The sequence below is a fragment of the Mizuhopecten yessoensis genome, unplaced genomic scaffold (genome assembly GCF_002113885.1).
Source record: "Mizuhopecten yessoensis strain PY_sf001 unplaced genomic scaffold, ASM211388v2 scaffold716335, whole genome shotgun sequence".
Lineage (NCBI taxonomy): Eukaryota > Metazoa > Mollusca > Bivalvia > Pectinida > Pectinidae > Mizuhopecten > Mizuhopecten yessoensis.
The window spans coordinates 13,879-41,873 of record NW_018480065.1 but is presented as its reverse complement, the minus strand read 5'-3'; the positions used below and the strand labels follow the sequence as shown (position 1 = coordinate 41,873).

Genomic DNA, 27,995 nt, shown 5'->3' with positions numbered 1-27,995 from the left:
AGTGCATGTCCTTCCGCTTATAAATAAGCAATGAGGCACAAGTAAATACGTACAGCAACTTCGGAAATTCAGCTGTAACAACCATGACGTTTGTGAATTTTGATAAATGCTGATTGTCCTCTGTAAGGTTTATTCGAACAGGGAGGTGAGCTCTTGCAGACTGCGTACTTTATTATTGTCAATGGCAATGCTCATTTTTGCAGTTGCGTCGTATATTGTCATAAACTCGCAAGTAGAAACTAGGCAACCCCCAAAAGAAAACTTTCACATGTGTTGATTACATGCATACAAATGACACACGTTTCCTTAATTTGAAACGCGTAAACGAAACAAATGCTACTTCTCTTAGTTTTAATGAGTCTTCACTGTTCTTAAAGTTTGCAGATGCTTCAGATTCTGCGAGTACTTCCGGGAATCACCGTTGCAGATGGTTGGGAATGGTGATATGTCAACCGAGCTTTTTCCATGAACAGCTCTTTAGTATCTTTGGAATCCACCCACGCGTCATCCAATGTATCATAACTTTTTAGATATTTATTAACTGTATTTACATGTTTAAATAGTCATAAAGATACATTTAGATATCATTGTCAGGTATATAACGCACAAACATCTCTTGATCGCCAACTTTTAATGACATCTTAATGTATTACATGGGAAACTGTAAACTTGCATCAACACAAATTTGATCACAATCATACTGCATTGTTTATATCTAGGCCTATGTATAGTAGTTTGATACACGGAGATTTTAACAGTCACCTTTAATGAAGCAACATGCATTTATTTTTTAGCTTTACTAGTTTCTGTTTGTTATGATTGTTTAAATTTTATTATTTTCTTCTTGGGAAGTGCTATCTTCTACATGTGAATACAATTTAAATACAATATGATATGCTCCAACATCTGATGAAAGTTGCATTTATGTTTTGTTATAAACAATTTGAATTGTGAAAAGGTAAACAGACATAAACAAATATTATTGACCAGTATGCTTTCAATTCTGGCATTCTGAAACAGGAAGTCTCCATTTGACTTATATTTAGCAATTACTTTTTGGAAAATCCAGGCTATAAAAAAATGTTTCCAGTAATAACTTGCATTGTATGACAAACTGTTTTTGCAATTGAAATTTTACCTGTAAAGAATACCTGTATATCATTTATATACATCCTGATCATAAAGTATCAAGCAAACTACCCTGGACCAACTAAAAATAAATGGTCCATGGTGAGTTTGCATGGTATGCCAGTTAGTGATAATGGCATTGTTACACCAGTTTGATATTAACAAGGGCTATAATTCACTTCTATTGGGATATGGCCTGCAGCTTTGGAATAAGGAAAACAAATGTGTGGCCGTGAGTAAAATAAAGAATATAGTAATAACAAGCAAAAACAAAAGATTTGCTTAGCAAAAGATAGTCTTCCTTTTATGATATGAGTGTTATTTATAGAAGTATTTATCCAGTAAAATGGATTTTAACAATTAATAGTCATGAAAGCAAACATAGGACTGTACAATACAAATTCTTAAAACCTGTTATTTTCAACCAACTTTTGTTTTCGAACTTTTAAATTTGTATTGGTGGAAAAAATGAAATGGTTTTGCCATGGGAATTGATTCCATATTAAACACCAAATCTTTCACAAAAAGACAATTGCCACATCCACCAAAAAAAAGTTAACTGTATCAATAATAGTTCAATACTACATCATGATGAGAAATGGTATGTCACGATAACTGGTCACGACCCAGTTCAGTTAATGCAAAGAAATTATTTCTTAGCTCAGAAACCAAACTGTAGTTTTCTGATACTTTTTGAGATAACCCAATGACGAGAAACTTACTTCTATTACATTTGTCAGTGAGGCAAGTACATAATTTATAACGAGTGCACCCAATTTCCAAAATTATTAAACTCTAGTCATTCCCAGTGAAAATAGTGAATTGTGATGTTTTACATATATTGTTATGTCACTAATAAATTAAATAAGTGTCATAATTCATTTAATTCAGGCATATATATGCATGGCTTTGGGTATGATGTGCTGTAAATGTATGCTTAGAAGTTGTATTTCAAATGGATAACTTTTAAGTTGCAATATTAAAAGAAGACTTCATTGGGAAACATTTGAAATGTTATGATAATACAAATAGAATGTAGTTATATAATTGTTTAACATTCAGCTTTTGGGAGATAACAGTAACAACGTATCTGTCATGGTAAAATATCTGTTCAAAACACAGGCCAGAGCAGCTAAAAACTGATACTTTGAACAAATTGCTGCATTATACAGCATAGCAATATACTTAAAACTATGATAGCTTGCACTGGGAAACCCATGACATCTTCACACAATTTCTTGGACTGAAATTTATCATGGAAAATGCATCTGATTGTTAAAATTAAAAAATACTTTTCAAAGTTGATAAATTGGAACACCACTTCAATAAGCATATATGACAAGATAGATTCCATTTTTTTTGAGCATTCATTTTTAAATAAATATTGTTCATCTTGTAAAAAAGAATCACCCAATTTTATAATGTTGTTTTTACTCTTAAATTACAGATGTTGCTTGTGCCAAAATGTAGTCATAGAGTGAGATGGGTCTGCCTTAATAGGGGGGACAACTCTCACAGATTTGTCTAGCCAGCTTCCTTGGAATGTTTGGTCACCACACTGCCAACCAGCCAGCAGCAGGCCTCGTCATGTCGGGTCATGACCAGCACAATGCCATTAAGTCGCCCCAGTCCAATGTTGCATCAGGCGCTACCAACTATCTTATGATTAACCCCTCCCTGTTTCATCAAGGTAGTAGTCTACATCAGACCATTGTGGATAATTTGCCAGTAACTCTATCCAACTCCTTGCATAACCTTCATCAGAGTTCAGGAGGAACAGTGTATGCCTTAACTGACCACCCACTAGGCATCAGATTACCTATTGGAGTTGGCATCAAGGATACTTCTGATGATCATTCATCAAGTATGGATAAATCTGATTCCAAAGTGGACATTTATTCAGTAACAGATGACAAGGGGGTCCCTGGGCTGGCAAGCATCCAGTTCCAAGATGGAGGTGAACAAACTAGCCCAGGGACACCAAGCCAGACCAGCACCTCTCAGATTCTACACTACCGTCCCTCGGCAAAGTCGGGGGATGCCATGCTGAGTGCTATTAACTATAATGACAGTGAGATGTTACCAGAAGGTGCCTTTGACAGTTTGCCAAACCTGGATGATGGCCTTTTGTCGAACATGGGAACACCAGGGAACATACGTATGTCGGAGAACCTGCCTGACCTTTTTGATGGGGAGGGCAATGTGAATGATTCCTATAGTATGGAGGGACTGTCCCCTCAACCATTTACTGACTCTGCCTCAGGATTTGTAGGAGATAATAACCTGGGGGCAGTCATTGACACAGATGACATGCAGAATCCAGGTGAGTTATTTAAGAGACAGAGAATTGTTCATTGTATTGAAAAAGGAAACAAGATTCATGAAGGTTTTCTCATTTACATTTTCACTAGTATGTTTAAGTTACCTTTCACATACAATCTCCTTTAGTTAGAAATAAAACAACAAATATTTCTTATATGTATTTAATAGAATTAAAATTCATGAATTTTACTTGATATCCTGCAATTTTTTTAAGACTCCAACAAGTCAGATAGCGCCAAGAAGAAATCTAAAAATAAACAACCAAAAAGTCAAGGTTCCCCAGGCCGTCAGACCATGCAGTGTCCGTCGTGCAATAAAACCTTCAACAATTCAAGCGCTCTTGCCAAGCACAGACTCACCCACAGCGATGAACGCAAATATGTGTGCAATTTGTGTTCGAAAGCCTTCAAAAGGCAGGACCACCTGTAAGTATTAGAGAGCTTAATAGATAAGTGAAATATGAAATTTGATTATAATTGATCTTGACCATTATAAAATTACATGACCATACATGCCATAACTTTCCAGTGTAAAATAGTGAGATCAGTGATTATTGTTAGTGAGATTTGGTCAAAAATAGTGAGATTTTTTCTCTGAATTAATTAGAAATTTGTGAGACATTTAAAACATAAATAATATAGCATATAACATAATATTAAATCATTTGTGTTATTCTGAAGCCTCTAATTACTTTGTTGGAGCCAAAATGGAAGATTTATTGATATTTTAAAGGATTTTAGGGAGGTTTACACGTGACCCACGGTCAAGATAAAGCTGTTAGCATTTATATGTAAATATATCGCATACAAGGCAAAAAGTAAAAGTAATTAAAAAAGAAGAAAGTCTAGAAGGATGTCTTTGTTAACCCTGGTTAGAAAATAATATATATCAAAACATTGGGAATATTTAATATTAATTTGTTGGGAAAAAAGGTAAACCAATAACTACCATCCAGTTCTGAAGAAGTTTGTTCTCTTCTGTTTATGTTATTTTCATTAACACTCGAATCCAATCCCGAGTGCAAGAGAGTACATTTTGGATTCAATGTCAGTGTCCGGTTCCGATTTTATAGTCACCTCCAACATTTCGTTTTGGCAAACCATGTTGTAGATTGTAATGAATAAACAGCTCTTTATGTTGCTGTTTAATGAGAATATCAACTGTCATCACATAGTAATTTTGGACTGAAGACGTTTTACTTCAGACCTCTCGGTGACCATGGTCAGTGTGAATCCTTGTAGCTATTGTTTATTCACTAAGATTGATCAAATTTCGTTTCTTTTCGTGTGACTGATTGAAATTCGTGAGATATCGATTTTTTCTGAAGCAATTTTCGTGAGTCCCACGCCAAAATCGTTAGATATGGCATGTATGCATGACTACCCTATTTTGCAGTGAATATACCCAAATCATATCTTTTGTTCATATCAAGTAAAAAAGAATGACATTGAAGACTTTATGATGGTTATATAAAAAAGAAATGTTCACATTGCATATATATGTACATTCCTTGCAATGGATCGAGGAATATCTCCATTTGTTTCTCTTTAACTAAAATTTATTAACCTTGTCCCAAAGTCTTCTTTCTTGCTTGACTGAGACTCTCTAAATAAAACCTTCCAGGCACACCATATGCATTAATCTCATAGGAAATGGGAAAATCCTATAAGATTCTATGACAAAAAAGGTTACAGTGTAATACTGCACTGATGTTTAAAAAAAAGATGTTTTGGAGTTCATTGATCAATCAGTGTTCTCGGGATCCACTACCAGTTCTCGGGATCCACTACCAGCAAGTTTGAAGGCACATCAATATCATGCTTTTCCAATTTGGCAACTTGGTAAAAAATCTTGTGACACTCTTGTATTACAAATTCTTGTAACATACATTACATCCAAACATTATGCATTTAAGAGCATAAATTGATAGCATGGTAGTTATAATGATTACAGATTGTTTATTAATTTATTTTCTGATACTCCAAAATGCAAAAAAACATGTGGAAAATACAAAAATATTATCACAACTGCATGTTAAATTTTATAACACACCACAAAATTATAAATTCAAGTGCAGAAGCAGGCTTAAAAGTCTAAAATATCAGAAAGTAGAAAACCAGGAATTTGTTAAACAATTCAATAGTACTGATAAGTTGTTATATTCAATGACTAGGTTTAGAGACCAAAATTGTAGCTATCCATGAAATAATAACATTTAATGATGAAGTACTGAGTGTTTTTGTTGTCATCTCCACAGAAATGGTCACTTAATGACTCATCGTGACAAAAAACCATACGAGTGTAACGTTGACAGCTGCCAGAAGAGTTACTGTGATGCACGCTCTCTACGACGCCACCTGGAGAATCACCACAATCAGTCGCCCGAGCAGATCCAGACGGCCATCGCAGCAGTGGCCTCTAATGCGACAGCCATAATAGCAGCTGCTGCAGCCTCCAACACAGCTTCACTCAGAGCCACTACCACAGAAACACAAAGCATGCCCTCAACCTTGTCAGTGATATCTGGAGCAAGTAACAGCCACTCCTCTCAGGATGGCAATGGCTGTTCCAGTCAGTATTCCACCCCCCAGTACAGTAACAACTCCACCCCAATGACCAGTCCCTCATACAGCAACAGTGGTAACCCTCAACAGCAGACAGCATTCTTCCAGTTTGACCAAGTGCCGTTGTCTGCACAGACTTCTCATGACATTATATTGCAGCAGGTTAGCATGCTTTAAAATGCATTAAATGGTTAAGCCTAGTTAAATGTGCAAAACAGATTTGGTTAATGGTGGTCAATTTGTACCATATTACTAAATTATTGGTTTAGAATTAAACTGCTACTTCATCATCAGTTGCCAGCTTTGTCACTTATATACTGTACAACTGGTCTGGCTGGTGTATACTTAATGTAGGTTACGTTTTATCTGGAAAAAAAAGAATTTTAGTTTCCTATCTTGCTCATTTAAGTGGTATTTCACCTGACAGTATCCAAGTTTTATGTTTATTCTTGGTTGTCTTGAAAATATCTTTATTTGTCCTAAGCCTCACCTCACAGATGATTCTCAGCGTCCCCAGCAGATCACCATCCAGCCCCGTGTAGTGGCACAGCACCAGTCTTCGGGGCTCCCAGAGGGGCTGCCAGTCGACTCTCAACAGGTGCAGCATTGGCAAGAACGGGTTCAACATATCCTTACTGCAGCAGCAAACCAAGCTGGGACAGAGCAACAGTCCAATTCTCACAGTCCACAGGGTACCATCGAGGACCAGTCGCCGAGCTATCTCCAGCAGGTCAGCCCCATCAGCCCTGTGATGAGCCACCCAGGGCCTACCAGTCCCCAGCGCATCTGGTCTTCAAACCCTCTCACCCCCAACACCATCACCAACGACAAAATCAACGGGTAGGTTAAACATATATTGTTGACTCACATATTGTATCCTCAAGCAGAGTTATGGTGTATATATAACACACCACAATAATAAATATACAGCAAATAAATTCTGGAAGGATGTGTGCACATGTAAAAAAAGTGATTTTTTTTCTAATAATTAATTTTAAAAAAAGTATTAAAAAAATTCTAAATAGTTTCTCTTTTTCCAAGGCCTTTTACCTCTTAAAGAGCTCAAGTCTAATTATAACCCGGAGTATAGTTTGAAAACCTTTCAGATAACTACATGTACCTGAAACTTTGTCCACTTATCATCCTATCACTCTAGTTAGGCAAAATTGCAAATTTCTCGGTTTCAAGAGCATGGCAACAAAATTGTTCAAGAACTGCCTGAAACTTTGTACACTTTGTACAAGCCAGCACTCTCTTGGTGCATTTTGCTACTGGAGGAGTTCTCATTTTGGATAAAAGAAAAACTTTTTCTGTTGCCATGGAAAAAGGCAATTATACAAAATTGAGGTTTTTGAAGCGTGATCTCAAAACTATTATAAATCACAAATTGAAATTTGACTTGTACACTCATCAACCTAGCACTCTATTGGAGCCGTTTGCATTAAAGATGTCTACAGGAAGTTTTGTACACCTATGAAGCTAGTGCTCTTATCAAGCCTTGTTTGATGGGAAGTCATCAGTGTTTTGTAAAAGATGTTCTACATCAAAATAGCAGTAACAGTGGTGTAATCGAGTTAATACCTGTTATTGTAATATTAAAATATATACTATTTTTTACAGAAATTTGAATGGTTGTAAAATCCTTTGAAACCATGGTTGTCTGTTTTGCAGAAAAGTGTTTTAATACTAAATACAATCTGTTTATCCACAGAGATGACTCGTCAAAACCAGTGGTGTGTAGTATTTGTGAGCGACGTTTTAAGAATATTCCAGCCTTAAATGGCCACATGAGACTTCATGGAGGTTACTTCAAAAAGGTAGTGAATTCGTTCGTATTTGTCGTCATAATATATGAATATATATTGACTGAATTTGTATATTATCCATATCTATCCCCTACAAAGTTAGTTTTAACATATCTGTCCTGTTGTGTTGATCTCTTGCCTACACCATAATTATATAAAACTTGTTTACAGATTTGTAGATGGAATACTAGTACCTCATTCAGGACTTTCGTTTAGGTAAAGGTAATGATTGAAGTTAAAGCATCAGTCTGCTTTTGAAAAGCTGAGATTTTCACTGGAACTCTTACAAACTTATGATACAACTTAGTGTATTTTTGCATATCTTTTGTCTCCTGTTTGAAGGACTATGTTCTATGATAAATGTTAGTTGATGCAGGGGTTAAAAAGAATAGTATAAAGTGGAGTGTTTTACGGCCATGTTTACAGAAATATAATACCCCAAACCTACCTTGATGTTTAAATATAAACTGGATTATTTTGATACGTTTTTGTTTTTGAAATGTTAACATTTATTGTGTTAAAGGATATCAATAAAGAAGAAAAGAAAAGTAAGAAGGCACATAGTACCTCGATGGGATCAAAGGTTTCTAAGGTTTCTTCAGAGCCAATAGACATTTCTCTCCCGACCATATCACAGGCATTCCAGAAGTCTTTAGAGACCATCACACCACCAGTAACTGCTCTGGCAGCAGGTATGGACACGTAAATGCGGAAACTTTCATAAATATTTATGTTTTATAAGTGGGCCAGAGTAATGTATACGTATGTCGTAACAAGAGTGATATTACTCAATAGGAGTTACTTCCCTTGTAATTCAGAATAAGGCACATTTCGCATATATGGTTCAACCAGTTGAATCGGTCGAACCTAAAAGAAAATGACAGGAGCAGATCTGAACCAAGGCTGACCTCAGGAATATTTGGAATGTGTAGATTGAGGGGTCCGGACGTGCAGAACAGAAACTAAAATGCTGACTATTACTATTTCGTGTTATTTTGTTATAAAACAAGGTCAATCCACATGTAGATTTTAAGATACGCTATGCAATTAAGTGGACGTGTGAAAGAAGGATATCTTTGTTAAGAAAATTAGTGTTGTTAACTGCTTATTTTCTAAATTTACCCATATATCGATGGAACTATATTATTAGCCCACCAGGTGGGCTATTCAAATCACTCTGCGTCCGTGGTCCGTGGTCGATCTGTCCGTCGTCCTGAAATGGATGGTCGCCTGCCCGCCAATGGCGATTAAAATCTTGCTCGGGCAACCAAAAGTTGTCAAAGTGAGGTAGTCACTGGCCCAACAAAAATAGTTTGGGCGTCTGTCGAAAAATTAATGAATAAAAGAAATTATAGTCCCTTCCACATTAATTAACTGGGGGGCAGTACATTTTTCAGTTGTCATTACTCCGTTTTGAATCAAATTGTCCGTGATTTAGATGATTTTTTTTTCAAATTTTCCATATAAATACTGTCAGGGTGTCATCTTTGAGGTGCGAGTTTTTGTATTTCTTTGTGCTGAAGCATTGTGTTAAATGCTGTGGAAATATTTCTTCCCAAAATTATTTGGGCCACCAATATGTCATTTGGGTCAGTGTTTCAAATTTTTTGCTCGCCCAAAAGAATTAATTCCCCACTATCCTTTAATGTTCATGTTTACTTTTGAAACTGATCAGCTAAACAAAATGGCCTACCGACAGCTGTCTTCGATTTTTGACATTGAAGGTTTGTTAGTACTATTTCTCAGGAATAACTTGAGGGATCTTTCTCAAATTTGATATGTAGGTTCCCCTTGATCCCTCGTTGTGCATGTTATATTTGAGACTGATCATAAAAACAAAATGGCTTAAGGAAGAACTAAACAGATCTTTCTCATATTGCAATGATCAATTCTATTTCTTTCACATTAAGTACTTGACTGGTAAATATGTGAATTGACAAACTCACTTTGAAGGTTGGTTTTCATACACATCAGTATTAAGTTTAGATAAAAAGTTACCTCAAGGTGCATTTACTGTTTACATGACTCGATCAAACAGATTAGAGGAAAGAAGAGAAAAGATCGAACTGACAAATAACTAATGAAGATGCCTGATGGTACAATGATGGGCACCAAGATCCCTCTGGGATCTCTTGTCCTAATAACCACGGCTATCGTACTACTACCGTAGTTACCACTGTAGCAACCCGGTTTGAATGTTTTTTCTTTGTATAGTATATGAACATTATTTATGATGTTAATATAAAGATTGACCTTCATTTTGACGGTGTATATGGTAGTATGAATGCAGTTGGCAACAAACATGTTCTTAATTTAACGCTAACGCACATCATGTAATATGTTTGTTGCCAACTGCGTTCATACTACCATATATGCCGTCAAAATGCAGATCAATCCTTAAATGTTAACAGGTGTGCATAAAATATAAATAATCATTGTCCATTCATTTCTGAAACAGTCCTTAGAGTATTTGTTTAGGCCATGAATGTAGCAAAAAGAGTACCTATTGAAAAATGCAAAATATAAGAGGTTTACAGTATTAAGGTGTTCATTTATCATGGCTGCAATGTATCAATTTATCATAGCTTATATAGGCTATGAAAAAGCTAAAAAGGAGGTCAGTGCTTTACAATTACTGGAAAATATGTGTATCCTAGAAATGTGCTGGAATTTGCTCAATATTCTTTCAGAAGTGCTGGAATATAAACACTGGAAACAGTATGTGTTCTTCAAGAACTGTTTTAACCATTTGCCAAGAAGTCATTTTCAAAGTTTTGTGTTAAAGTTATAAAATTTGAATTCATTGTTTAAAATCTGTTGTATTGAAAATTATGTAATAGTATTTGTATACTATAGACAGATGATCTTGACCCCTTTTTCACAAAACATGGACCTTGAGAATTCGAGAAAGCGCTGGAAATTTGCTGAAAAAAGTGCTTGAGATTGTCTAAAAAGTGTTCATTAAAGCTGACGGTGCAAGTTTAAAAGCTTTCATTTGAGATTCATTTATTTTTTATTTTTTTCAAAACAATTTTTGGCTCTGGTTTTGAGATCTTCCCCATCTCTTCCAACTATAAGGAAGTGCTGACATTTGAGTTTGTCTTTGCTTGGTAACGAGTATGGGTCTCGCTGGGTTTTAAAAACGCATTACCTGTCAAACCGGTTATCATTCTTTAACTGACTGTCTTGCGATTCAATGCACCGCGCACCCTGATTGGCAATCGATATAAAAAATCAGACGCACTCACCTGAACATTTTGAAACACTGCCAAGCTGGTTGTTACTTACGGCACATTCTCGAAATTGTGTACCCAAAATAAAAAGTATATTTCTGAAAATACTTCTATAAATCCCATATATATATCATCGTTTTTTCATGTGCACCAACACACGAAAACACACGAAAACTTTATTATGAATTTGTAGTCTTCGTCCTGTAGACACTTTACTAGCAAAACACGCAATGCGACACTCCCAGGTGTGTCATCAACAATGTGAAATTTGATAATTGAACTGTTCTCATGGAAATGATTGGAATTAGTATTGTCTTCACACAGGAGGTTATAACTAGTTGGATATCTTAAAGGTAGGCATTAGCGTTTATCGTATGTTTGCTTTTTTTGGGGCCGTTTTTTGGGGGAGGGATTGTGCATTAGATATTTTAATTTATTGTATTTTACTATTTCCACTTTTTCTAGATAAATGCTATCTTCGAAGTGTTTCATTTCAATTTTATTCAACTGATCTGATACAAAATGTTGATAAAAAAAATTGTGAAAGTGTTATTAAATATAGTATAGAAGTATAGTGTCACCTTGTGCACATATTGAACATATGATAACCGGTTTGACGGGTAATGTGTTTTTTATACCCAGCGTGACCCATACTCGTTACCAAGCAAGGACAAACTAAAATGTCGGCACTTCCTTAGAAACAATAATCGGAAGAGATGGGAAGATCTCAAAACCAGATAAAAACTTTTTTATTTTTGTAAATCTCAATTGAAACCTTTTTAACTTGCACTGTTAGCTTTAACCATGTTGCTCTGTTGAAAATATTTCAGTTATTTATTTGGGTTTTCAGTATATTCACTCTAAAAAATCAAATAACTTTCTTCTAGCCTTCTCGGTCAAAACTGAAGATATTTAATGGGATTTAGGTCAATATCACACTAGAGTCATGTTTTTCTCAAAGAGCTAGATGTATTTTTGGATGAGACTATTATATGTCAAAGTTTGATTTAATTTGGTTTATTTACTAGTGTTGTCTTTATATTAGCAGTCAAATATGGTAATAGGTTATAAACGATTTGATTGAAACTCATTTGATAGATGCTATAAGGTATCATTGAGTTACCCCACTAAATAACATTTAATCAAGTTAAGAAATGAAGAGTTCTGATATTGGTTTAACAGGTCCTGTATTCCCTAGTCTGCAGTCCCCTGTGGCTACTCCTGACACACCTCTGGACATTGCACACTCTGTTATACAGCAACTCCAGCAGCACCAACAGCAGCAGCAGATACAGGTCAGTAAGGCAAATACATGTCACAAAATGGTTCTGTAAATACAGGTCATAGGTCAGTAGGGTAGATAAAAGTCACGGGTTGGTTCTGTAAATACAAGTCACACATCACAAGACACAGGGATGTAAAAATCCACTTGCCCGACGCCCGGGACAACCAGTTTTGGCGCTCGGGCAAGTGCAAAAACTTTGCCAACTTGCCCCAGGCAAGTGCGTTAGAATAGCTTATAAAATATGTTTTTGCATGTGTTTCTCCGTTCCCGAAATAAATAATAAACATTACTGGATGTTTTTGTAATTAAAACATTCTAACAATTATGAAACAAACACAGAATCACGAAATACAACTTTAATATTCGTTTTGAGGAAAAAATTGCCAGTAGAATACTAGCGGGCTATCCATCAATTCAGACATTCTTTAAGACAAATGAAAATAGCTGAAACTCCAGCTTAAACATAAAATAGGATTGAATGATTATATGTACTAGTTAACTACAGAAGAACATCGTTTTGGCCTGAAAAACGTCTCTGTTTAACAAACAGGAAGTTGCTTTGGCGTGACTAATAACCAGACAAATCCAAACCCGGATTTCAGGAATTGAAGAATATTCAAAAGTAAATAATTTCAAATAAAAAAAAAAGAAAGATAAATATATGTACATCCATCATTGCTATTAAATAGTAAATGATTTATAATATGACAATTGCAAATAGGGAGAGAAAAAAAGAAAAATCCTTTTATTTAGAAAAATCTGTTTTTGGTCTGTACACATGTATATAATTTGCATTTTACATGGGGCAAATAGAAAATATTTTCCCGGCAAGTGGATTTCTAAGGTCAACTTGCCCAGGGAAAGTGCTTTGAAAAAGTTTTTTACACCCCTGCAAGACGGTTCTGTAAATAAAGGTCTTAGGTCAATAAGGTAGACACATGTCACAAATACTTGTACATATCATCAGTCACCAATTGCAATCAGTACTGTAGATAAGGTTAAAGGTCATGAGATGCATGTCATGGCTCAGTGCTGTAGATACAAGTCACAAGTCAGTATTAAAGTGTATATATATACAGGTCACTGGTCAATAAATGAGGGAAGATTCAGTTAATAGTGCAAAACTCTAGGGTAGACACAGGTTCATTCTTGAGGGCATTCACAGAGCTCCATTCAGGATTGCACAATATAGATTCTACTATCTCTGTTTAGGGTCAAATTTCTATGAAATCTCATAAAGAGGGAAAATATCAAAGGAAATTGAACAAGTTCACATTTCAGCATTTTACACCAAAGATTAAGATAACAAGCATTATTACTAAATTAAAAACAGAAATACTGCCAAGTTGCTAAAATGCTAATGCAATGATTTGTGCTGGGATACCAATGAAACCGCTTACAGAGGTAAAGGACCATGGTAGCTTGAATGGATTTGGGCTTCAGCAGTTTACACCAAAAGTCAAAGTTCAAAAATCTTTTCATTACTGCAATGCTTTAATTTTTCATTAGATTTCCATAAAATTGTGATAACAGTAGTTACTGTCTTTGTGATGAGCTACTCGAAGGATTTGGTCCTATTACTGTTAAAATTCTGGTATTTCCTGTCGAACAAAGAAAATAAAAAATCAGTATGATTGATGCTTATTGCCTTAATTCAGGTTCAGGGTCTCTGGAACAAACATATAAACCTTAGGAAAACACCGGGCAAATAATCCTATCTACCCTGTAGCTTGCTGAGGATAAGCTATATAAAATCTTCATAACCTATAAATCCTTATACCATGTATCTTTTCGTTTGTTTGATATAATTTCTTTTTGCAAGTTTGATTTACCTTTTATTGGCCCTAAAGATCTCTTCTGTATTGATGGGCCGTTAAGAACTCAATAACTGACTTCATGACCTTATGACCTTAATCATAAACAGTTTCTACAGAATCTTTGACATAATTCATTTTTATAGTTTTATAACCTTCCCTCCCTGCCTACTTTAATTTCCCAAAGATGTACAAAATAAGTTACATGTAATATTAAGATTTTAAGATTATTATACATAAATGTCTTGGACTACTGCCAGAGCATGAATAACTGTGCCGTTCCTGTTTCCTAAAATGTCAATATTTAAGCTTTGCATGATTGTTTTGTAAAGTAAAGTCGCCTATAGTTAGAATTTATGTGTTTTTCCCCGTCTAAACAGGAAACTAAATCCGATGCTAAGCCTGCATGTGTGAGTATTGGCCAGTGGCCACCCTTGTTTTGAAATGCCAGCATTGTGCATATATATCTATGTATCAACATTGCTGTTTGCATTGAATACTCATCCCATCATACTAATCTTTTATTTCCATAAAAAAACACCTTGTGTCTGTAGTAAGGGACATTTTTCATACAATTACATTATCTTTGCTGTAATGGAAGGTATAAAATGTCATGCCTGAAATTATATAATTCAATGATTGTAATCTTTGATTTACCATACAGTAGCTTATAATTATGATAACTCATGTAACAGTTAACTGTGGTGTTTGTTTAAAAGAAACTTGTGAGGTTTTTTAATTTCAAATAACAATTAGTTTGGTGAAAGCATATAGGGTACATATATATAGAATGTGATAGTTGAAGTTATAAAAAGTGAAAGAAATTTGCCGTAAAGATGTAGAAATTTTACAGAGTATCTTAATCATCTTTGTTTATTTGAGTTGTTTAGAAGTCACTATATTCAACTGAATCAGTTAATTGACAGAATACTTGTGGAAATATATTCAACTGAATCAGTTAATTGACAGAATACTTGTGGAAATAGTTGTGCGCTTGAATTCTTTATCCGTTAGTGAGAAAACTGATTGTTTTTTACTCGACCTAGATAAGATCTTTACTGTACTTGGGAAATCATACGAGAGGGGAGTCAACGGTCAGCCTAACATTGCTGTTAAGTCTCATTTCCAGTTATCCTGTCATGATCAGGGGCTAGCACTAAGCAGTACTTTGTACTGAAACAAGCTAAGCTTTTAATGGCATAAAACCTTCTGATCTCCACCAGCAAGACTACTGCCACACATGACAACACCATTTTACTGACAGTCAACATTGAAAGTTGTCAATGATTAAAGAAGAGGTGGAAAAAAAAAAAGTTACTCTCAGATCTTTTTTGAGCTAACTTTTACTTTAAGTTGCATTTATTTCACTGTAACTTGTATCTTGCGAGTAGCAAAGTACAAAGAGTTGATTTTGAACCCTGCTATTCCTCCCCGGTAAATACCCACATCTATTGCATGCATTAGACTGTAATCGTTGAATGCCATTAATGTGATTTTAGCTAAACAGACTTTGTGCATCAATAGCCTGATTAGCTTGATCTAGTTAAGTTGATAGAAGAGATTCGGATAAAGAACCCTTTTTATTCATATCACAATAACCCCAGTGCCGGATTGGACTCATTTTTCATCCGACTGACAAATAAAGAAATATGGAAATAAAATTCAGATTGATGTTTAATAAAAAGTTGCTGGCTAGTCCGTTGAAATTTGGTATATTTCCATAATTATCTGAGAAAACAAAAAGAAAAGAATCAAAATTGGTTTTCAGTGACTGATGTAAATGCATGTTGCAATGTATTGATATTAACCTGCTTGGTCCAGCTGCATGCTGCACTGTGATATATTTAGAGTACAGTATCTGAAATGTCAGAACTGTGTTTTAATCCTCAACTTTTTTAGACCATGGCATGATGTTGATGCTTTACACTCCTGGCTGTAGGTATATAGGCATGCTGTTAATAAATTATGGGACTCTTTAAGAACTTATATATCCAATGTGCTTTGTTATACCATCACCGGCGATGACCTGTAGAAATATTCTAAATTGTTATTGATTTTATGGCAGATGATGGGACTCGTAAAGAACAATAAGCTTTATGATTTCTCCTGTAGGTGGATTAATAATCATAGAAACCCTATACCTGTTGTCCTAGAAAATTGACAGTAATATTATTTTGCATAAGAAAAACTAAACGAAATACAACTAGTGTAAATTAATCGGGTCAGAAACAGTTACTTGGTTGATTTTATGGCAGGGCTGGTGAGAATTTTTACAAAAAGTAAATAAATATAGGCTTGGCTTACAGAATTTTGCAAAATCTCCAGCAGGCTAGTATTTGAAATATAAAATTGTACACCCTTAGACTTTCACGTTTGTCATATCAGACTATCCTGAAGGTCATGACATACCTGTGTAAGCCTTTAGTTCACTTCCCGGTGAAGAGATTGTCCTTGGTTATAAAGCCTCATCCAGTACAATTCTCCTGCTTTATTTAGACCATACTTGCACATTTACAGACTTTCCATGCATGTATGTATTCATTGATCACTGATTGATGCATTTGAAGCTTAAATCCAGTGCACTATAAAACATGATGTTAAAATAAAACAAAATTTGATGGTAAAAGGTATCAATTTTGTTCAGAATTTCATACATTTTTTTAATGCGAAAAGTAAAGGAAATAAAGATAATGCCACAAAATAAAAAAAGAAAAATCCAAAGAAACTCCCTTACAAAAACCATGAAATTTGACCCCCAAAACTTTCATGATTTTACAGTAAGAAGGCATAAAGCTCCACACTACAAATTAGCAGTGATATTTTCATATCACATATCTTTACACTCAAACCCTGTACTTAAATTATTACAGGAACAACAGATTCAGCTTCAGCAGTTACAGCAGCAGGAGCAGCAGCTGCAGCAACAGTTACAGCAACAGATACAGCAGATACAAATGGAGCAACACCAGCTGCAGCAGCACCTTGAACAGCAGAACCACCAACAACAAGAGTCGTTTCAGCAGGTATTTTACAGCAGTAGTTACAGCATATATCACATACATGTACAGTTACGGTCTTTACAGCATGTAACACATACAGGTACAGTTACAGTCGTTACAGCATTTATCGCATACATGTACAGTTACAGTCGTTACACCATTCATCGCATACATGTACAGTTACAGTCGTTACAACATGTATCACATACATGTACAGTTACAGTCGTTACACCAGTCATCGCATACATGTACAGTTACAGTCGTTCCAGCTTGTATTGCATACATGTACAGTTACAGCATGTATCACATACATGTACAGTTACAGTCGTTACAACATGTATCACATACATGTACAGTTACAGTCATTACAGCATGTAATGCATACATGTACAGTCAAGATAATTACAGCTGGCCATGGTGTCCTGTACTATTTAGATAGCTACAGCAGGCATCATATGTACTGGTAGTTACAAAATGACAAATATAAAACAAACATTAATGTGTATTCATATTTCTCTCATTTCCCTGTGTGTTAGATAGAGGTGTCCAGGGTAAGAAAGGGGTGTAGAAAATTTCTATCTTACACCCCATTTCACGTGACGTGACGTCACAATGGCTCAACAATGTTTCAAAATGGTGGCCAGTCCAAACGCATTTTCATGGTTTCTGAGCTTATTCTGGTGGCTGGAATGAGAGAAAAATACTCATCCATGCCCAAGGGTGTAGGGAAATTCCACCCTCAGGATTTTCAAATTTGCCAAAACCCCTTGGGTGGTATTTCGTTATCCTACACCACTGTGCATGAAAGAGTCTTATACTATTGCCAAAAAAGAATCTTTCGGATAGAACACTCGCTGGATGATAAATTTTCCTTTCTTCAATTTTCCGTGTATAATGTGAAAGCAGGATGATAAATTGACCAGAACATTAGGATCACTGTTAATTTCTGGTAATTTCTTTAATTTCAGAAGCAGCAGTTAGTGTTACAACAACAGATCCAACAGTTACAGATAGAAAAACAGCAGCTAACTCACCATCTTGAGCAACAGATACAGCAGACCAAGCTCAAACAACTGGAGGACCAGCATCTCAAGCAGCAACAGCAACAAAGTCAGCTTCAGCAGCAACAGCAGCAGTTCCAGGACATTCTACAACAGCACCAACAACACAGCCAATCAGGCTCTGTACCACAATCTCCCCAGGCATGTTTACTAATTCAGGGTTCCCACTGGGTCCCCATGGCAAGGGAATAAATCTCCCATGGATTCCTTGGGAGAGTATGTTTTGAATTTGGGCAAGATACATACTTGAAAGATCATGTCTGTTAATTGTTTCAATAAGCCAATCTCAATAATAATAGTAATAGTTTATAATATATACCTTTATAGTCCAGAGGTCACATAGAAAATGTTTAATATTGTAATATTGTTCATATGCATGTTAGCATCTCTCTAGGGATTTCTTTTCTAAACTTCATTATTGATAAAGTATGAGAATATTCTCTTTAGAGAATTAAAGCGTGATGTCGCTGCTAATATCATCAGAATTTATTTTGATGACTTCCTTACCTGCAATTAACTGCTCTTTCCTAATGTTTTTCAAAAAATGAAAGTTCAATTTATTCTTGTCACATTATATTATAATGGCTTCAATGTTGTAGGTGCCACAGTCTCCCCTGCTACAAAGACAGGTGTCTGTGGAATCCCTGGACTACCAGTTCCAGTCCCCTCCCCAGCAGATCCAGGACATCCCCTCTCGCATGTCTGCACAGCATCACCTTCAGCAGCTGGCCCGTCAGCAGCAGCAGGGTCCTCGTGACATTATCCAGCAGATGGACATAGGTCAGCTTGCAGAGCAGCTCAGTATGACCTCTCAACAACAACAGCAGCAGCAACAACAGTGTGTGTTACAGCAACTACACTCTCCGCCCCCTGTCAGTCTCAGCTCCATGTCAATACAGTCAAACCTCCAATCCGCTATTGCTCAAATCCCACAGTTCACACTTCAGACTTCCAATCCTCATCAGGATGTGCTGCCACAAACACAGACATCTTTTGTGTCACCAAGCCATCTCTCTGCTGGTCAGGTTACACTTGTCACAACTGCTGCAGACAATCCCGAACTCTCTGTTGCTCAGTTACTCAATGGCATAGATGGTATACAGGACCCAGTGGGGACTGTGTTCCGCAGCCACACAACAACGTCAGCTGGCCTAGTCGGGGGTATAGCAGGTCTGTCTCCCCTTGGTGGCCAGCCCAACATGTCAACACTTCCCTCCACCATCAAGGAGGAGAACAACCTAGTGGTCACACCCACGCTGGACAACACCTCAATGTCCAACAGCTTCGTGGTGTCACATGCTCCAAGTAGTCTACACAGTGGTGCAGGTGCCACCATAGATCTGGATAGTGCTGCAGAACGGCTCAAACAGGAGATCATGGAACAATTGTCTAATAGGTCATTGCATACAGAATCCAAGGCAGCTGACAGTAATCCGTTTTCATTCCCAACCATAGACTCTTTCAGTGGTAACAACATAGAAGGCAGTTTGCCAGGCAGCATGGGGGGTCATCTCAACCCAGGAGGGCATTTTGAGGGCATCTTAGGACTTCCTGGAGATTCAGTTCAACAACAGCTCAACATAGACAATAGTTTAAATACAAAATCTGAAACCAAATCAATTCAGAATCGACACCAAGAACTTAAACGAAGACTTTCAGTAGGTAGTGAAGTAGAACTTTTGAAGAAGTCTTTTTCTTCAGGTAATCAGCATAATATTGGGTCTAAGGGATCAACACCTATAACATATGTCAAACACACACCGTCCAGTGGCCCTCATGTCAAAACAGACAGTCACGCACGGCCTCGCATGCGGAGTAAATCGGGTGACGACTACAACCTCATGCGGGCCAATAGTGAGGATCACACATTCATGCGACCACGGAGTCGTACAGAGGACTCACTGTGGAGAATGAAATCAAAATCGGAAGAATACTGGGGCAGCCCGTTTTCAAAATCAGATGGTGCCGGACTGTTTAGAAATCCAAATAGTTTATCTAGTCCCATCAAGTTGAAAAGGAAGCATCGGCCAGCTCCACTGTTTATACCTCCTCACATGAATAACTGTGGCTTCCAGAGCAGGCTCAGGTCTCCCCGCATCAACCCTCATATAGAGGGGAGAGGTAATACTCCCCCACCGTACACGCCCCCTCCCATGCTCAGTCCTATTCGCAGTGGATCAGGTCTGTTCTGGAGTATGTACAAGCCAGTCACTCCCAAGTCTGCACCTGTCACCCCCAGGTCACTCCAGCTGGGCATGAGCAGCAGAGGAAGTTTAGGTGAGTTGTACTTTCAAATCATTGCATATCCATCACATAATGTTAAATTGACTTCTATTTTTTGTGTATATGGTACACATTTTGTGATTAAACAGTTCACTTGACTTAGATACCACTAATTTGTTGACAGTGTTGGTCATCAGTTTTGTTTTAATATGTGCTATTTTGTTTGTTTCATGTAAGTCATTTTGACTTGCTAAAAGCAGAACATTTTGTTTACTGTATAGGTCATTTTGATCCAGTGATGAAGATGGAGGAGGAAGATGATGAGGAGGTTCCCATCCCGCAAGAGTCAGAGGAGGCAGCACCTGAAACAGATGTACAACCGTAAGTAGTCCATGTCATATACCACAATCTTTGTCCTATACAAAATCAAACCTTTGTTGATCTTTCCTTCATGGTTTTCACCTGCCCGAAGGGGAGGGGTGGGGCCCAATAGGGGAAATAGAGGTAAAACCTTTAAAATCCTTCTTCAACCGTAGGGATTAAGGGATTTCATCCAAATTTGGACTGGAGCAACCTTGGACCAAGGGGTCTCAGTTTTGTATAAACGGTTGGTGTGGCCCCCCTGGGAGCAGAGGGGTTGGGCAGAATAGGGAAAATTGAGGTAAACCTGAAAAATTGTTGTCCTACCATAGGGATTAAAGGATTTCATCCCAATTTTGTCTAGAGCAACCTTGGGCCAAGGGGACTCAATTTTGTATAAATGGTTGGTGTGGCCCCTCTGGGGGCAGAGGGGTGGGGCCTAATAGGGGAAATAGAGGTAAGACCTATAAAATCCTTCTTCTACTGAAGGGTTTAAGGGGTTTCATCCTAATTTGGTATGGAGCATGCTTGGGCCAAGGGGACTCAATTTGTATAAATAGTTGGTGTGGCCCCACTGGGGGCAGAGTGGTGGGGCGGAAAAGGGAAAATAGAGGTAAAACCATTAAAATCCTTCTACTACCGTAGGGATGAAGGGATTTATTCCTAATTTGGTCTGGAGCATCCTTGGGCCAAGGGGACTTGATTTTGTATAAACAGTACTAGGTGTGGCTCTCCTAGGGGCAGTGGCTTAGGACCCAATCGGGGAAATAGAGGGAAAACCTTTAAAATTCTTCTTCTACAATAGAGATTAAGGGATTTCATCCCAATTTGTGCATGCGTGGGCTAAGGGGACTCAGTTTTGTATAAATGTTAGGTTTGGCCCTCCTGTGGGGAGATCTAGAGTTGCAGGGCCCAATAAGGAGAATAAAGGTAAAAACCCTTGAAATCCTTCTTCTGCCATAAGAATGAATGAATTTTATCCCAATTTAGCCTGGATCATGGGGACTAAATTTTGTATAAACGAAGGGTGAGAACCCTCTGGGTGCTGAGAGTTGGGGGCCCAATGGGGCAATTCGAGGTTTAAATCTTTCTTCATCTGTACCATTGGAGGGATTTTATGTAATAATAAGAATAATTTCCCATGGTTGCTTTGTTATCCAGGTTTCACAAATTTGTTGAGACAAAGTTTTGCAGTTAAATAGCTGATATGTGAAATTTTCAGTTAGTTATATCTTCTTATTTTGCTGAGGGTTTTACCAGAATTAATTATAGGGGAGGGAAGGGAGGCACTTCTTGAGAGTCTTCTTAAAAATAAAAAATGGGAGGCAGATCTTGTTTTAACCCCACCACCCATAATATCTTAATACAGGTGCCCCCTACCTCCCCCATACGATTAATTATGGAGTGACCCTGAATTTGTATTTGCCTTAATAATTCGGTTGTGTCCTTGAAACTATGAATGTATATATGCACAGTAAAATGTATAAACTCGGTAAAAGTATCATTTCATGCAATATAATACATTAAAATTATATGATAGAAAATGAACATCATAGACCTTAGTTTTACCATTTTCTTGGATCCAATATTCTGTTAAATAAGTTGCAACGAATTTGTGTAATCAAGAAAAAATATATCAATGGAATGTTTATATTTTTCAGTCATGTCAACATAGGATCTCAGTATCAGGTAGAAATACCCCCCTTCAACAGTAAGTACACTTTTCTCACTACAATATTTTTCCACCACACACTAAATCTGATTTATTACATCAAAAAATATCACTTATTATTACATGTTGGCAATTCTGCAATATTTTGTTAATATATTTTTGTAGGTGATTTTAGTTTTAAAACATGTTTGGTGTTTTCAGGCTGTAGATCTTACTTAGAGGGGGTAGAGCCAAAAGAAGATTTGATGTGGGATCCTTCGTTTTTAGGGGACAACAGTGACCTAGATGGTAAGATGAACTGATCACCTGTAGTGAATGAGAGTTGAGAATCTGTTTAAACAGGAAAGTAGATGAAATTGAATATTGCTACTGTATGTACATAAATAGTTCAAATAACTACTCTCTCTTTAAAATCATGATATGTCATTTATTGACAATATACCAGTTCACTTGCAGTGAAATAGAAAAAAAAATGTCTAATGTCTAGGTAATTTTTGTTACATTGCACTATATGTTGACATGTAGTACAAAGGATGTTTCCCTGTTTTTTTCCAGTGCAATATTATCAGGAATTTGCCTGCTCATCAGCTGTGAAGGGAAACGGTGCCAATGTGGAATATGCTTTACATTTGTTACGAATGGCTAATGGTAACATTCAGGTAAATTTGTGTGTTGTTAACTTTTTATTTTCAAGCTTCTTTGTTGCATTTAGGATTAGATGGTAATGGATCCAATGAAATAAAGTTAATCAACAAACACATGGATTGAAGTGGAACAACAAGACAATCAAATCAGTAGAACTTGTAGATTTCGGTACATTGAATATGAAATTCAACTTGTAGTTATGTAGATACATGCCAGTAAAACAGATTTGTTTCTATTTTACAGACAGCTATGTTGATGTTGATGAGTTCAGCCCTCAGGGTACCACGATGGCACAGTCTACATTCTTACACATATCAAGGTATGTTCTCCCACATCAGTATTACATGTATAAAATAAAGGTATTGCTCCCCCTGGAATATGTCATAGCAAAATTGAAGGCTCAGTGTGCACCGCCTTGTTGATGAGACGAGAAGACTAGTTTGATCCTTTGATGTACATCAAAAGAATCTCTCGGTCGGTTAACGGTAAAACTTACTGGCTTTGAAATCGGATGTCGCTCTTCTGTAATCTTCAAAGGACAGGTATCAGTCTAGTGATTGGTCAGGTTTTTTTTTACACGAGACCAATCAAATAGCTAGCTGTGTGCCTCCCATTCTGCTGTGACATATTCCAGGGGTGCAGAGAGCGTAAGAGAGCAACACCTGGAGCATTGAGGATGTATATTAAGGTACAGTTCTCATAAAGCAGTCTCGCACATATCGAGGTAAAGTTCTCACAAATCAATCTTACACAAGATATGTTCTCACAAATAAGTCTTAAACATATCAAAGCAGTAACTTTCACAAATTAGTGTGGTTAATCAAGATACGTTCCAACAGAGAAGTCCCACACAATTTAAGGAAGGTTCTTACTTATCAGTTTCCAGTACAGTGGAACCCACTTATTATGATATTCTATTTGCCAGAGAAAAATATCATGATATTCCTGAGAACTATCTTTATAATCAAATATTGTATTTAACGAAAATTATGTGTAAATTGTATATAAGACATGCCATCGTCAATTGTTTATGACAATAACGTTAACTTTGGATCGATTTCTGGCACCATGGTGTTAGGGCGGTTTGTCCCGATTTTGACGCTTTTTCAACATGACATGTATCAAGGTATCCATGTATTTGTGAAAGGCATGCTCGTTTTCTTATCGGAATTTGTGTTAGAAAATGTCAGTAGGCTTAGGTCTAATCATTTCAGTTATTTGATACACAGTCCTACAGTGTATTTTAGATAGCAATTAACTGCACCATATGTTTTGTTAAGACTAATATGTATGACCAGCAAGCGATGGTCGATCTATTGTTATCTGCTGACAGGGGTTAAGCGAGGTGTGAAAAATTTACCTGGAGTGGACAGGTGATCACCTAAGGCGCTGTACAGTTAGCCGGACCTATTGTTTAATTATCCAGGTGTTTCACACGGACAACTTACCTGAGATTTTACCTTATAAAATCCATTCAAGACAGAAAAATATATATCGTAATAAGCGAGGTCCCACATTTGACCATAACATCATAAACAATTTTTTGTGAGCTTATGGCATGGTGCAGCATCCGACGTCCGGCATTAACTTTTTCTTTTAAACAACTTCTTCTCAGTAACCAAAAGGCCTAGGGTGATGAAATTTGGCCAGTAACATGCTGGGATGAAGGGCTACCAAGTTTGTTCAAATAAATGACCTTGATTTATATTCAAGGTCACAGGGGTCAAATATGTTTAAAACCTTTAAACAACTTCTTCTGAATAACCGAGATGCCTAGGGTGATGATATTGGACCTGTAGCATGCTGGGATGAAGGACTACCTATTTTGTTCAAATGAATGACCTTGACCCACTTTCAACCTAATTTCCTTGTTCGACATTTAAGGTCACAGGCATCATATGTTTAACTCTTTTAATAGGTTCTCGTGAATCCAACACTGATATTCTGCCTGTAGTTGTATTTTAGTCCACTTTTAAGATTACAAGTGTGAGGTTAATACCAGGTGAGCATTTCAGGCCCATTGGGCCTCTTGTTATTCTTAGTTAAAGGAGGAAAAAATCTGTACATGGGAAAAATATCATAATAAGCAATATATCATAATAACCAATATCATAATAAGTGGGTTCCACTGTATATCAAGGTATGTTTTCACAGAACAGTCTTATGCAGTCCTTGGAGGTTTGGACATTTTCTGTGCTTATTCAGGCCAACACTTGTTTAACTTTTCTTTATAAAAAGTACATCGATCATGATACAATATAAAACAAATGCAAGGATTAGCATTTGTATGCGTTTTACACATTCTTTTTTAGAATCAGAAGTTTGGTCTACAGAGGAAGTTGATCGCTATCAGCAGGCACTGATGAAATGTGACAAAGACTTCCACAGAATCTCTAAAGAGGTATAAAATTGATCTGTTTATGGTTGTATAAAGTTGCTTTGTGTATTTATAACAAGAGGCATGATAATAATTACAAAGGACTATATAAATTTCAATTGCTTCAATATGACTTTGAAATGTACATGTTAATTAGTGCCTTTCAAAATTCCAGGACTTGTAACTTTACATAAGTTTTTTGGACATTACTTGTATACTGTCTCATACACTGACTTGTTGATTACATTTAATACATTAACTGTATATATTTTGTTTTTAAACCAAATTTCAGATTTTCAAACTTTGTTTTGGTATATAATTTCTGTTTGCTAGATGGATACCAAATTAATTTGCATATTCAAATAAGCTATCTAACTGTGTTCAAGGTGTTTAGGTATTGTTGATGTGATATACTTTGTTTTGGGATATTCCCTCCATGTGTCTTTGTACACCTATGACATTTTTGATAGGTGGAGACCAAATCGACTGGTGATTGTGTGCAGTTTTACTACCTATGGAAGAAAGTGTGCCCTGATGAACACAAGCGTTTGCGAGTGGTGCGGCGTAAACGGGAACAGGACCAGTTGTATAACTTACGGACACGCCAGCAGCAGCAGGAGCAGCAGCAAAGTGGGCTGACACAGGTGACGGATGAGGAAGACAGCGACTCGGACTCCAGCTCCTCACGGGACACAGCTGACCCTCTAGACAAGGAGGAGGAACAACTATCCAGTTCGTCTGTCCGATCCTCCCCAGTTCCTATGTTTCCCTGTGAATACCCGGAGTGTACAGCTGTAAGATGTATTTACTACATACCAGATAGTGTTCTCTCTGATTGTATGCTTCAGTAAATTGTAGGTGTCAAGTGAAAGGATTCGTCTGTAGCTAGGATTAATGTGTTTGTCATAATGATCACAAGTGTCGAGGAATAGATCAAAATAGGACAGAGAAAAAAAACAATGTACTGTACAAATTATTGATCTCCATATCCAGAATAAGCAAGTGCTGAAGTTTAAATCATTGTGGCATTGCTTTAATATTGATTATCATCATGGAAAAGTATAGTTTTATGTGGTACAGTTCAAAGCTCTGGCTAGTGTTTGGTAACTGAACTAGATATATATGAACCTTGTTTTCTAATGAAATTCTGTGGACTGTTTTGATGTTTTAGGCATTTGGTTCAAAGCAGGCCTTGAATGCTCATGGGAGAATTCATGGTAGCTCTAAACATTCTTCTCCTGCCTCGAATCGCAGCATAGAGAACAGAGGGCCTGGCAGACCCAAGCCTAACCCTCTCCCCATCAAAACTGTACCTGCACCTTTACCTGCAGACGGTTCAGAGGTGTTCCCCTGTAAACTGTGTGGAAGGTCAGTAAATCAAAAGGATAAGGCATAGACACTGTCGTGTAATATTTATTAAAAAATCAATTGAGGTAATAAGTGTGGAACATTTCTTTTTTTTATGCCATCTGTTACAAAAATTATACTGTTGTGAGATGAGAGTATGATAGTAGATTAAAATTTATTGAACCAGAAAAAAGAAATAGCAGTAATGTTTAAATTGTGGTCTCGGCTTGAATAGGGAGTTGTAGATACCACAGCTATATGGTTATCATTTTTGTACCTCAGTGCTCAACAGCTCTTTTCAATTTCAGAGTGTTTCCTAAAGTGAAAAGTCGTAGTGCTCATATGAAGATTCATAGACTGGCAGAGGCTGACAGAAAACAACCCAAGCCAAACAATATGGAACTGACAATTAAAACAATTCTGCCGACTGGCTCAACAAATGGCTGATAGTGTGTCCCTTCCCATATGGTGCTTCAGATAACCCCGTTTCTGCTGTAGGGCTTTCCTCGGATCATCAGTTACATAATGGCAGCTCATACACACTGGGAGACCTATACTATAACCCTGGCTGTGTGTCCGCTGGAGGACATGCATGCTCGCTCTGTGCCATCCACCGGATTTTCCGATACGGAGCTATTCTGGTTCGGGGGCTTTCCAAGTCTGTGATTTTCTATGGCTATGTGATTGGGTTGATTCTAACTCCTAAGTGTTTTACTGTTGATCAAAAATGTTGTTTTGTCTGTTAATAGTATGGTATATTGTTTCCTTTTAAAAAAAGTGAGATTTTTACTCAATGTTAAAAATAGTACTTTAAAAAATTTAAATGAAAGATTTATTATGATTGTTACAGAAAGAAAATATTAATTTGAAATTTTTAAATGGCTTTTGTCAATTTTTTGTTTTCAAATTTAAAACAATACTTTAAGTGGAAAGAAAAAATTGTATATGTAAAAAAAAAGAATTCATATGTGAAATTAGAGACATTATAATGTGAATTTGTCTATAACTCGACCAAAAATGTCCTGAAAGACAATGTTTACTCATTACTGCACTGGTGTAGGCAGGAAATTAAGTGATCATATACATTTACATGTAAACTTTATGTGCATCCTACCAGTTTTAAATTGTAAAGATGCTTCAGTGTAAGGCTGAAAGGGTCG

General features: G+C 36.7%; 1 protein-coding gene across 2 annotated transcripts; it reads left to right on the top strand.

Annotated features, from left to right (window-relative positions):
• Positions 1 to 31: 31 nt before the first annotated feature.
• On the top strand, positions 32 to 27,704 carry LOC110443261. 2 transcript variants are annotated; one of them, XM_021487378.1, is made up of 21 exons: positions 32 to 145; positions 2,576 to 3,451; positions 3,665 to 3,875; positions 5,708 to 6,176; positions 6,499 to 6,854; positions 7,726 to 7,831; positions 8,343 to 8,511; positions 12,235 to 12,347; positions 14,532 to 14,561; positions 17,022 to 17,174; positions 18,119 to 18,352; positions 18,811 to 20,488; positions 20,716 to 20,815; positions 22,456 to 22,505; positions 22,668 to 22,754; positions 23,022 to 23,125; positions 23,355 to 23,430; positions 25,424 to 25,512; positions 25,959 to 26,282; positions 26,660 to 26,856; positions 27,144 to 27,704. In XM_021487378.1, the coding sequence occupies exons 2-21, from the start codon at positions 2,671 to 2,673 to the stop codon at positions 27,280 to 27,282; spliced, it is 5,466 nt and encodes a 1,821-aa protein (XP_021343053.1). In that variant the 5' UTR covers positions 32 to 145; positions 2,576 to 2,670; the 3' UTR covers positions 27,283 to 27,704. The 2 variants fall into 2 exon arrangements, with proteins under 2 accessions (XP_021343053.1, XP_021343054.1); XM_021487379.1 differs by lacking the exon at positions 14,532 to 14,561.
• The last annotated feature ends 291 nt before the right edge of the window (positions 27,705 to 27,995 follow it).